Genomic DNA, 13,037 nt, shown 5'->3' with positions numbered 1-13,037 from the left:
GGCAGCCCTTGTTCAGGTCACCAGGCTGGATGTGGGGGAGTCGAACCAAGATCCCACTGTCTTCATCCTTACTGGGAACATTTTTTTCTGGTTCCCTGGAAAAGAGCCTAGTGAAATTCCTATACACTCTGTTCAAGAAAATGAGTAATGAAAATTCAAATGGAACAATTCAAATCCTGATAAGTAAACTTGCTAAAGCATTCTGTGTGTACTTAGTCGCTCAGTTGTGTCTGACTGCACCCCATGGACTGTAGCCCCCCAGGCTCCTCTGTCCATGGGATTCTCCAGGCCAGAATACTGGAGTGGGCTTGCCATGCCCTCTTCCAGGGTATCTCTCCAACCCAGGGATCCAACCCAGGTATCCCACATTGCAGGTGTATTCTTTACCATCTGAGCCACCAGGGAAGCCCATGAATACTGAAATGAGTAGCCTATCTCTCCTCCAGGGGATCTTCCTGACCCAGGAATCAAACCTGGGTCTCCTCCATTGCAGGCAGATTCTTAACCAGCTGAGCTACCAGGGATGGCATTCTAGAACTCTCTAGAACATTCTTGAACGCTCCTAAACTATGAATCCATTTGAGAAAGACTAACAGAAGAATCATTGAATCATATCTCTGGCCCATTTTCCAACCAGTAAATTCCAGACTCAGCTGATTATCAGAATCACCAACTGTGCTTTTAAAAAACACTGATTTCTTCATATTCCTCATCGTGTATTTTTATTGAGAAAGCCTTTGAAGAAGTCCAGGAATATTTATATGTATGTGTGTGTGTATCTGTGTCTGTGTATATTTACACATGTGTGATTGATTGTATATAAATATACATATGCTGCTGCTGCTAAGTCGCTTCAGTCGTGTCCGACTCTGTGCGACCCCATAGACGGCAGCCCACCAGGCTTCCCTGTCCCTGGGATTCTCCAGGCAAGAACACTGGAGTGGGTTGCCATTTCCTTCTCCAATGCATGAAAGTAAAAAGTGAAAGTGAAGTTGCTCAGTCCTGTCCAACTCTTAGCGACCCCATGGACTGCAGCCTACCAGGCTCCTCCGTCCATGGGATTTTCCAGGCAAAAGAGTACTGGAATGGGGTGCCATTGCCTTCTCTGTATATGTGTATATATATACACATATGTAAATATATGTTATATAAATATATATGTGTGTACGTGTATATATGGAGGGAGAGTTACATATATAAATACTTCTTAAAAACAGCTTCCCAACTGCTTGTAATGCTCAGCCATTGCAAAATATAATGATCAACCAACAATATAACCATTTGTAGTCAGGACTGACTAAATTATGCAGAAGCAAATATGGATATACTTCATAGTAGTCTCATATAAAGACAAAATCATGCACCTAGATATTTGGGGGTTTTTTGTTTTTAATCATACAGAACTCATTGTACCAAGGGACATCATGGTAGAATTTTCTGTTAATTTATCCTAATACTCATGTTCCAAGTTGCAGGGAAAAAACGTATTTGAAGATTTGATGGCAAATTCCAAATTCTTGCCAATCATTAAAAGTAGAAAGCACTTTAAAATAGTTACAATTGATTTGTCCTCTGCCCAAAGCTCTACCGGCGGTCTCTCAGGTAATCATCACAGCCGTCCTCACTCGACACATCGGGAGGCTGGCTGAAATTGCCTGCAGAAAAGCTGGCAAGGAGCAGAGTGTGCTTCCCTTCAGATCTGCTCCGCTGCCCGCAGCCCGCCCCCGAAGCGCTGGGCGTCCCCGTCTCCCTCTTTGTCTTCCTGTGCCCGGCCCCGCCTGCTGACCGCAGTTCCGTGCAGGCACAGCTGAGCAGGACCCGCATCCTGGGGAGCCCAAAGGCATGAGGTGGAGCTCTGCTCTGGCTCTTTCTAGCCATGTGACCTCCATTCAGCACATCTGAGAAGCGCTGTCGGCCATCTTTCACTTCATCTGTACACTGAGGGGATGGCTATGTGAGGTTTTTTGCTGGTTTTTTATTTGACTACCCTGGGCCTTAGTTGCGGCACGCGAGATCTTAGCTGTGGCACGCAGGCTTGGTAGTTGTGGTACATGGGCTTGGTTGCCCCACGCATGTGGGATCTTCGTTCCCTGACCAGGGATCCAACCCACACCCCTGAATTGGCAGGCAGATTCTTAACCACTGGACCACCAGGGAAGTCCCTGTAAGAGTTATGAGGTCTTTTCTACTTTCTGAATTGAAGAATTCACAGGTGGTCCTCTTTCACTTTGTTGAATTTGAGTAGTCTAAATGAAGCTTATTTGTAAAATCTCAGACTAGAAAGGCTTATGCTGAGGCAATTTTAATTATGCACGACTTGTAAAGATGACCAGGAATAGAGGAAGGCTCTCATGTGGCACTTTAAGATTTTTCTAAATGCTTTTTTGGATAATGTTTAAGAATTCTTGGGGGATTCGATCTAGCACAATAACTGCTAAATGCTTTAGTAGCTGTTCCAGAGTGTTTTGAAATAGCTTAAAAATCTCATTCTGGCGATGTGACACTTCCCCGTTCTGTTGAATCCATTTTCGCATAGGAGGATTTGATCAAATGTGCTGAAGCAAATCCAGAGGTGTTTTATAGCATTCCTGTGCTTCCTAAAGAGACAAGGAATTTTAATCACATATATTTATTAACTTGGATCCTTCTTCTGTGTTACATGTTTGCATTGAGCTTTTGTAAGAGATGATCTATAGATGGTTTTTAATCCATTTCATGGAAATGAAAAGAGGTAATTTCTTTGTGCCTGGAGTATGCTGGAGAAGACATTATTGGTAACTTTTTTCAGTGGGGTTGACACTCCTTTTTTATTTTGCTTTCTGGTTTTTGCAGTCTACCTAGCAAGATCGGGATTCCTTACTCTGGAAACCCATTTCCCATTGTGCTTGGCAGGAAAGGAGCAGGCCACCTGCAATGTTAAAAAGGAATTACGCAGATACAAACAAGGGCATGTTCCCCCACCCCCGAGTTTAGAATCCTAGGAATAAAGCACTTATGAGTCTGACAACCCTAGACTGGAAGATATGGCAAGTCATACGCTCAGTGTCCTAATGGACCTTCTACATCCCAGGAGGTGCTCTGCAAACCGTAGGGAGAGGAGAGGGGTCAGAGATGGGAGCCAAGCTGGGAGGAGGCTGGATCTGCACTGGAAGGGCTTTGGTGACCTTCTACAAAGGAGCTCAGTGATCTCTACATCCCAGGAGGTGCTCTGCAAACTGTAGGGAGAGGAGAGGGGTCAGAGATGGGAGCCAAGCTGGGGAGGAGGCTGGATCTGCACTGGAAGAGCTTTGGTGCCAACAAATGGGGCATGTATGTTTGCGTGTGTCACACACTGAACACAAACATTTAGGTGTGTTTGCAGATTTCCCTAACACACAAGGTAATAGGATGAGTGTCAAGAATATGCCTCCGTCAGTCTTTATGGAAGTCGCCAGAATGTACAGATTGGATTCAGAGGTGGCAAATACATTTCACCTAACATGGCAATTGATGAACAGTGGTTGTATCTACCCTAGGGCCATGCAGAGAAAAGAAATCAGAGAAAAAGAAAAATCATTGGTTGATTAGTTATGTCTGCCATGGGTACAAGAAGGGTTGTGGGCTACATATTTCCACTGTTGTAATAGACTGTTCCCACTGCCATACACTGTGACCATGACCATAATGATGGCCCCTCCCTATAATATTGCCTGTGACTAATAGTGAGCCCTTTGCTTGCTGGTATTTAAAGAGCTGTAATTTTCTTGTCAGGCCTCAGTATGGCGGCAAGTTCTGTCCTGGCTCTAGCCGTGTTTATCAGCTGTGCAATATTAACCCTTGTGATAAAAACAGCTTGGATTTCCGAGCCCAGCAGTGTGCAGAGTATAACAGCAAGCCTTTCCGTGGATGGTTCTACCAGTGGAAACCCTATATGAAAGTGGAAGGTAATTTGGTCTCTATGAACCTCAAACAACTGTATCTCCATGTGAACAGTAATGTGAATGAACAGCACAGAAAAAATTGCTGCCTGTATAAAAGAGTTTCAGTGTTTACCTTTCATTCCCCGGGCCCGTCCTGGCCCAGGTTTTCATTCAGTTCTGTGGGTTTGTTTATTTTTCCACATTTTTTTTTCACAAGACATCCCTTGCCTCCCACATGTACAAGTTGAAGAGGTCATGTGTTTGGAATGTACTTATGTTTCTAAACTTACTTTTGACATTTCAGCGATTAAGTCTCCCAGGGATGTTAATTGCAATTGGTATGAACTGTCCAGACCAAAAACTCAAGAAACCATATCTGCCCCATGGAGACACCATTCTCAGTAACTGACATGGTAGATGATAACAGACATGGGAAGACCTATTTTCAGAGTGTATGCACACTCACACACACGCACACATCATGAATAAGAAATATCTCTATATTAAATTCTTGGGACTATAGCAAAGTAATAGCTTGTATTTGAACTTTTACATTGATTTGTTTTGATTTTGGCTCAATATCAAAGTTTAGTTACCATGTGTATAAGTACCAGATTTAATGTACTTTCTGTTACAGAAACAGAATAATTCTGTGCAAAATAAGCTGAGACCATTCTTTTTCCTATCAATTTTTTTCCATTCACTCGCTGTATCAAAACTCATCTACCCTCCCTTGGAAAAGGATAAATGTGAATCCCACTCAGACATATGCAGAATGGGAAGAGACCAGATTTAATGATAATTCATTGGAAATAAGACAGAGGGCTGCTTCTGTACAAAAGCTCAAAATGAACCTATATTATCAATAACCAAAAAGAACTGATGTAATCAGACCTCATTATAATAAGTATTAAATAGCTTGTACAAATCAGGTGATACTACAGCTTTGCTCAACATCAGCAAATGTTACAAAATATTTTCTGGTTTCAAATTTCTGTCACTAATATTATTGCAGCTTTACTAGGTAGGGAACTTGCCATTTCATTCATTCATTCAACAGATACTGACTGAGGACCCCCTCCTGGGAGACTCTCTGCTCTGTGCAGAGGCGAGGACATTGAATAAAACAGAGACCCCATGCATAGGGTCTCACATCCTACCGCAGGAGACACAAAAGTTAAGGCTTTCTCATCCTTTCCTCTTCTCTCTTTAATACTTACTTAATATCATAGAAGACAGACCATGATTTGAAGGTCTGTGACATTCATGCTGCTTGGGAAGAATCAGGGAAAGACTTTTCATAAATCTGGACAGTCCTTGTCTTACACTGATTAGCTTTTTCTTCTGTATTCCTTTTTTTAAATTGAAGTATAGTTGATTTGCAATGTCTGTTAGTTTTAAGTGTACAGGAAAATGATTCAGTTATATATATGTATATATTTTTCTTCAGATTGTTTCCCCTTACAGGTTATAGCAAGATATTGAGTATAGCTGTCTATGCTATACAGTAGGACCTTGCTGTTTATTTTATATGTATCAATGCATATCTGTTAATCCCAAGTTTAATTTATTAATTTATCTTAATTTATCCCCCACCCCAATTTCTGTGTTTCTAATAGACTAGTTCCTAAACTTTCTCAGGAACCTGTGTGGAAACACTGAACTTTCTATAACTTGTTAATTCTTGGCAATGATGGAGAAAAGAGAGGGTATCTATGTTTTCTAGCTCCCTAATCTCACATGCACTGAGGAGGACTCGTGAAATAAAAATGCTATTAGAAAAAATTCCTAGGTGAGAAAAAAAATGGAATCCATCCCTATGGCTGCACATTTGGGCCATAGTAACTTCCCTTCGCTCCTGTCTTTGACCCTGTCTTTTATGGAGTGGTTTGGGAAATGTGTCCAGTTGCGAACTGCTCACACATTTGTTGTAAGACTGTTGTCAAGGATTTCACACAACATCGCCCACATCAAGTCTCATGTGAACAGCGTCATGTGGAATTCCTGGCCGGAAAGGGCTCTTTCTATGGGAGAAATTGGCACGAAAATGCCTTTCTGATAACAAGAGCTCTATAAAGATAATACTCTATTTTTGCGTGTGATACCAAAAACTTCTCAGAGACCTAACATTGCTTTAGTCTTAATGCTGAGTTTGTTTACTTCCTCTGCCTTTTCACGATTTGACTCTTTTCTATATGTTTTGTAAACATTATTGGCCATATGCCTTTTTTCCAAAGTGCCTAAAACGTTCCCTCTTAAGAGACTGAATAAATATCTAAAATCATTGTGCCTGTCCTAAATCGCAATCAGAAAATTATGACCTATGGGCCAATTGTGACCCTTTTTTAAAGCATTTTTTTTTTTTAAGTGGACCACTTTTGAAGTCTTTACTGAGTTTGTTACAATACTGTTTCTGCTTTATGACTTGATTTTTTTGGCTCCAAGGCACATGTGATCTTAGCTCCCCGACCAGGGAAGCAACCCATACCCCCTGCACTGGAAGGCAAAGTCTCAACCACTGGACCACCAGGGAAGTCCCTGACCCGTCTTTTTAAATATTGTTTTATTGTGACACAGCAATGCTCTTTCATTTACATGCTATTAATAGCTGACCTCAGGGTCTGTGAAGTCTTAAATATTTACTATCCAAGGAGGGTAGGGACACAAGCCACCAATCACTTGTATTGTGGCTCTTAGGATTAGGAAAATAAAGTTCTCATGTATTAATGTTAAAGTATTATATGGATTACTAAAAGGAGTTCATGTTTTTAAAAGCCACACACATCTGCTCTCAGGCATCCATGCGTGCACACACCCACATGGAAAACTGTAACACTTTCCACCTTGACCATAGTAGCTTTCTAAATAAATTTAACTCATCTTTTCAGTAATCACGTCATTGTCCTAGGATTTCCTCTTGACCGTGACCTCGTTTGATCTCTTTGCTTCTAGAGGAAGACCGATGTAAACTGTACTGCAAGGCTGAGAACTTTGAATTCTTTTTCGCCATGTCCAGCAAGGTGAAAGACGGGACTCCTTGTTCCCCAAACAAGAACGACGTTTGCATTGATGGGATCTGTGAAGTAAGAGAACATTTCTGCTTTGGAACATGTGGTCATGCTTGTGCTGCCTCCTATTAAATGCATAGCAGGAGAAGTGTTGCAGGAGATTCTTATGTCTGGATAAGAGCAGCTGGTGAAGGGAAAAGGGTAACATTTTCAAGCTGGACGTGAGTTTTTATCTCCAAGTCCCTGCTCACTTTCTTGACCCCTTTCATGACCCCTGTCCTGTGATTTGAGTTTCTCTTTCACTCCCTTTCCACATACGGAGGTGCTGGTGTATCCTACTTTACATGAAAGTTGTAAAAATTAAATAAGAATGGAGATAACAGTAGTGGGAGACTTTTCTTGCGTGTTCACTAAGTACATGCAGTACACACTTAGAACCTCGTAAATGTGCTTGGAAATAGCATTTCTGTTTATTGTGGGTTAGTTTTTCTTTTTCTTCCGGTATCTACTTTCTCTTTTCAATTTGACTGTGAGCTCCGTGATCTTTTAAGGGAGTGTGAGTGTCCTTGGGTTGGTGTCAGGTGGGGGGGGGGGTCCCAGCATTTTTATGTTTCACTGGTAGAACTGGCCTGAATAAATTCCCCTCCCATTAACAGCAGTAGTGGCTTTTCATTCCAGTTTTACAGATGAAGGCTGTAAGCCTTAGAGAAGTTTTGTGACTTCCCTAATCATATGTCCAGTAATAACAGAGGAAGGATTTGAATCCCTAGTCAAACTTGAGACTCTGCTTTTAATCCTAAAGCTGCACCACCTTCCTAATATTCAGTAAATACAGAAAACCATGTATACCTTTTGGTTATTCTAAGCCAGTGGCTTCTCAAATGTTTGATTTTCTCACTCTTTTTTTTTTTTTGGTCACAGCCAGTGGGATGTGATCATGAACTTGGCTCTAAAGCAGTTTCAGATGCCTGTGGTGTTTGCAAAGGTGATAACTCAACTTGCAAGTTTTACAAAGGCCTGTACCTCAACCAGCACAAAGCAAATGGTAAGAAATGCTGCAGATTCGGTGCTGTGAGTGGTGGGACATGTCCTTTGCTGCCAAATGAATCTGAGACTTGCTAAATTCTATCCAGCTTTTCACTAGCTCATATGAGGCATGGAAGATGATGGCTTTTGATGCTTTGTTATTGCTCAGTCACTCAGACGTGTCTGACTCTTGACACCATGGACTGCAGCACGCCGATCTTCCCTGTCCTTCACCATCTCCTGGAGATTGCTCAAACTCATATCCATTGAGTAAATGATGCCATCCAGCCATCTCATCCTCTGTCGTCCCCTTCTCCTCCGGCCTTCAATCTTTCCCAGCATCAGGGTCTTTTCTAATGAGTCAGTTCTTCACATCAGGTGGCCAACGTATTGGAGCTTCAGCTTCAGCATCAGTTCTTCCAATGAACACCCAGGACTGATCTCCTTTAGGCTGGACTGGTTGGATCTCCTTGCAGTCCAAGGGACTCTCAAGAGTCTTCTTCAACACCACAGTTTAAAAGAATCAATTCTTTAGCGCTCAGCTTTCTTTATAGTCCAACTCTCACATCCATACATGACCACTGGAAAAACTATAGCTTTGACTAGATGGACCTTTGTTGGCAATGTCTCTGCTTTTTAATATGCTGTCTAGGTTGGCCATAACTTTTCTTCCAAGAAGCAAGTGTCTTTTAATTTCATGTCTTCAGTCACCATCTGCAGTGATTTTGGAACCCAAAAAAATAAAGTCTGTCACTGTTTCCATTTTTTCCCATCTCTTTGCCATGAAGTGATGGGACCGGATGCCATGATCTTTGTTTTTTGAATATTGAGTTTTAAGCCAGCTTTTTCACTCTCCTCTTTCACCTTCATTAAGAAGCTCTTTAGTTCCTCTTCACTTTCTGCCATAAGGGTGGTGTCATCTGCATACCTGAGGTTATTGATATTTCTCCCGGCAGTCTTGATTCCAGCTTGTGCTTCATCCAGCCCAGCATTTCACATTATGTACTCTGCATATAAGTTAAATAAGCAGGGTAACAGTATACAGCCTTGATGTACTCCTTTCCCAATTTTGAACCAGTCCATGGTTCCATGCCCAGTTGTAACTGTTGTTTCTTGACCTGCATACAGATTTCTCAGGAGGCAGATCAGGTGGTCTGCTATTCCCATCTCTCTAAGAATTTTTCAGTTTGTTGTGATCCACACAGTCAGAGGCTTTAGCATAGTCAATGAAGCAGATGTTTTTCTGGAATTCTCTTGCTTTCTCTATGATCCATTGGATGTTGGCAATTTGATCTCTGGTTCCTCTGCCTTTTCTAAATCCGTCTTGAACATCTGGAAGTTGTTGGTTCACGTACTGTTACTTATGCAAGAGCAGAGGAGGATGAGTAGTTTTAGCAACACAAACATCCAGAGGTGTGTTCAACAAACGCCTTTCTGCTGAGCAATTTCAATATGCTGTGCCACCTGTATTTGTTAAAGAACGTATTGTGGAACTTTTTAAAAATATATGTATTTATTTATTTGGTTGTACCAGTCTTAGTTGCGGCATGTGAGATCTAGTTCCCTGACCAGGGATCAAACTTGGGCCCCCTGTGTTGGGAGTGCAGAGTGTTAGCCACTGGACCACAGGGAAGTCCCTGTATTATGGAACTTAGATGGTCCACACTTAAAACATAAGACGCGTACTTGAAGCAGTTATCTCACCGTCTTGAGTAGAATTGAGCTTTGAGCCCTGTCTTCTGCACACCACAGTTGAGACTAGGTGGCTCCAAGTTTTTTTCCAGATTGATTAAAAATAAAAAGCATCTTTGAGTTTCATGGCTTTTGGGAAAAGCCGTGAAGGAAAAGAGAAGCGTGTTTTCTGTCCACATGCATGTACTTGGGGAAAGTACATCATTTTCTCTCTCGGGTGTTCCTACCACTTGAAAAATGGAATAACTGAGTGTTTTCACTGCGTAAGAGTAGAAATGAGCCCCGCTCTGTAAGGAGGGCCGCTGCGGCTCTCTGACGGGGTCCCCCGTGTCTGACATGGGTGACAAAAATGTTCTGCTCTCTCCACTTAGAGTATTACCCGGTGGTCACCATCCCGGCGGGCGCCCGCAGCGTCGAGGTCCAGGAGCTGCAGGTATCCTCCAGCTACCTCGCGGTCCGAAGCCTCAGTCACAAGTATTACCTCACAGGGGGCTGGAGCGTCGACTGGCCAGGGGAGTTTGCCTTTGCGGGGACCGTGTTTGAGTACCAGCGTGCCTTCAACCGCCCCGAATGCCTGTCTGCCCCGGGCCCCATCAATGAGACGCTGGTCTTTGAAGTAAGCCCCTTCTCTTTATTCAGCTCTCACTGCCTCTTGCTGCGTGTCTAGTGACGACCCCCATTTAAGCTAGCTTAAAGAGCCACTAGTTCATACCTGTGTCCTAACAGGCTAAAGCTCAAAGGGCAAAGACAGCCCCTTCATCTGGGGGAAAGAGGGATCCAGTGGGTCCCCGGGAGAATGTGCCAACTTTCACGTTTAGATGCCAGCCTTCCACCAGCCCACCTGGCTGTTCAGTTTGCTGAGGGATCCCAGGGATCATTTTTTACATGATTCCGGTTTGTCTGCCTCTGCCGTTTGGATAGTCTGTTCATAGTTATTCATTACAGGGATCTGCCAGCCTTGGAGGCAGAGCGACGTAGTGGAAAGAACACTTGCTTGATGGCTAGACAGTTTTGGAGAAGGAAATGGCAACCCACTCCGGTGTTCTTGCCTGGAGAACCCTGTGGACAGAGGAGCCTGGTGGGCTGCCATCTATGGGGTCACACACAGTTGGACACAACTGAAGCGACTTAGCAGCAGCAAGACAGTTTTATAGAGCAAGCCAACTCACTTTTTTGGCTGCCGTTTTCTTTAGAGGTGAGAAGAGAAAAAAATAAATGGTTAACGACGAGGAGAGTGAAAACAGCCACCATATCTGCGAATGACGCTGTAACAGAATTGTCACGGAGACTTTGTCTTTGGTCCGCGTCACATCTCAGGGTTTGCTTCCTCCAGTTTATAAAATGGGGCCAATCGTGTGCTTTCAGAGGCATGTGATATGTCTCAGGCGTTAGAAGTCCCTGTGGCCACCGCGTACCGAGGACTTAGGTAACCAAGCACTCCCGTTAGTCACATTCAGCTTCAATCTCTCACTTGCAAAACTGGGACAGAAACCCTGCCTCACTGACTTGCCAGAAAAATAAGCAATGAAGTGTGATGAAGAAATGTTAAAAGATTTGCCTAGCTCACGTAGCTAGGAAAAAAACAGAGTTGAATTGGAGTCCAAATCTTTTCCATCTATGAGTATGATATCTGCTCTCAGGCTAGTCATATTGCTCTGCTCTTTTCAAATCAAAGAAACAAGTCTAATTCAACTATTACTATTATTATTTAAGGTACTAATCAAACATTTACTAAGAAAGATGAATTTAAAAAAGAGTTTAAAAGTATGACTACATGTAACTCCACCCCCCCCACCCCCCGGAAGGACCTATTTTATCTTATTTTTATTGCTTTTGCTATGTGATACATTTTTAATTTCTTTACTTTATATTGGAGTATAGTTGATTATCAATGTGTTAATTTGAGGTGTACAGCAAAGCGATTCAGTTATACATATACATGTATCTATCGTTGTTTTTTTTGGATTCTGTTCCCATTTAGGTTATTACAGAGTATTGAGTGGAGTTCCCTGTGCTATAATTTTCTTTACCAGCTGAGCCACAAGGGAAGCCCAAGAATACTGAAGTGGGTGGCCTATCCCTTCTCCAGGGGATCCTCCCGACCCAGGAATCAAACTGGGATCTCCTGCAATGCAGGCAGATTCTTTACCAGCTGAGCTATCAGGGAAGCCCCTGTGCTACACAGTAGGTCCTTATTGGTTATCTATGAATATTTTATTTTTTTTTATTTTTTTTTTTTTTGAATATTTTAAATATAGCAGTATGTACATGTTAATCCCAAACTCCCAAACATACAGACCAACCTTCCCCACCACATTCCCCCCTGATGACTGTAAGTTCATTCTCTAAATCTGTAAATCTGTTCCTGTTATGTAAATAAGTTCACTCACATCGTTTTTTAAAGGTTCCACATAAAAGTGATATCATACGATATTTGCCTTTCTCAGCCTGACCTGCCTCACTTACATGATCATCTCTTGGTCAACCCATGTTGCTGTTGCTGCGAGTGGCATTATTTCAATTTTTTTATGACTAATATTCCATTGTTTATATGTACCATTCCTCTGTCAGTGGACATTGAGATTGTTTCGTGCCTTGGCTATTGTAAGTAGTGCTGCAGAGAAGGCTGGGGTGCGTGTGTCTTTTTGAAGTAATGGTTTTCTCCAGATAAATGCCCAGGAGTGGGACTGCTGGGTCAGATGGTAGCTCTGTTTGTAGTGTTTAAAGTGAAGTCCGTGCTGTTCTCCACAGTGGTTGTACCAATTTCCATGCCCACCAACAGTGTAGGGGCAGTCTCATTTCTCCACACACTCTCCAGCATTTATTTTTTGTAGATTTTTTTGATGACGGCCTTTCTGACTGGCATCATGTGATACCTCATTGTACTTTTGGTTTGCATTTCTCTGATGATTAAATGTTGAGCATTTTTTCTTGTGCTTTTGATGATCTGTATGTTTTCTATGGAGAAACGTCGCTTTAGATCTCTCCATTTTTTGATAGGGTTTTTTGGTGTTTTTGACATAGAGCTTTCAGCTCTTTTATTTCAGAAGATGAAATTAGGAACCCCAAATCAAACTGGTTTTATCTTAGGGTAGTTTGGAGCTCAACAATGAATCCAGCCCCTGAAATCAGCCTGTAATTACATGGAAGGCATAGGAATTGAACTTTCTGGTTAAAGAATTTGAGACTTGTTTTTCAGTCCTAATTTTTTAGATGGATATGTTTCTTTTCTTTTCTATCAAGCATCTGAGCAGCAAATGTCTTTTCTTTAGAAAAGGTATATTTTCTTTAAAGATATATTTAGCTTGCAGGGAATCAGTTTTCGAGAAACATGGCTTCCTCCTAAGTTTTACCATGAGGCCTTTGATCCATCTCTAAGCAAATGTACACAAACCAAGTTCTGTGGCTAGAA

The 13,037-nt window shown here is 42.2% G+C and overlaps 1 protein-coding gene across 1 annotated transcript in view; it reads left to right on the top strand.

Moving 5' to 3' along the window:
- The window catches only part of ADAMTS18 (ADAM metallopeptidase with thrombospondin type 1 motif, 18), a 149,824-nt gene that overhangs the window by 98,606 nt on the left and 38,181 nt on the right, over positions 1-13,037 (top strand). Inside the window, exons 14-17 of the mRNA XM_010850857.1 lie at positions 3,751-3,923; positions 6,852-6,982; positions 7,829-7,952; positions 9,997-10,241. Coding sequence (XP_010849159.1) covers positions 3,751-3,923; positions 6,852-6,982; positions 7,829-7,952; positions 9,997-10,241 — 673 coding nt within the window. The remainder of the gene's footprint in view (positions 1-3,750; positions 3,924-6,851; positions 6,983-7,828; positions 7,953-9,996; positions 10,242-13,037) is intronic.

The sequence above is a fragment of the Bison bison genome, unplaced genomic scaffold, assembly GCF_000754665.1.
Source record: "Bison bison bison isolate TAMUID 2011002044 unplaced genomic scaffold, Bison_UMD1.0 scf7180017864295, whole genome shotgun sequence".
Taxonomy (NCBI): Eukaryota; Metazoa; Chordata; class Mammalia; order Artiodactyla; family Bovidae; genus Bison; species Bison bison.
The sequence above is the reverse complement of the archived record's forward strand: the minus strand, read 5'-3'. Positions and strand labels throughout refer to the sequence as shown.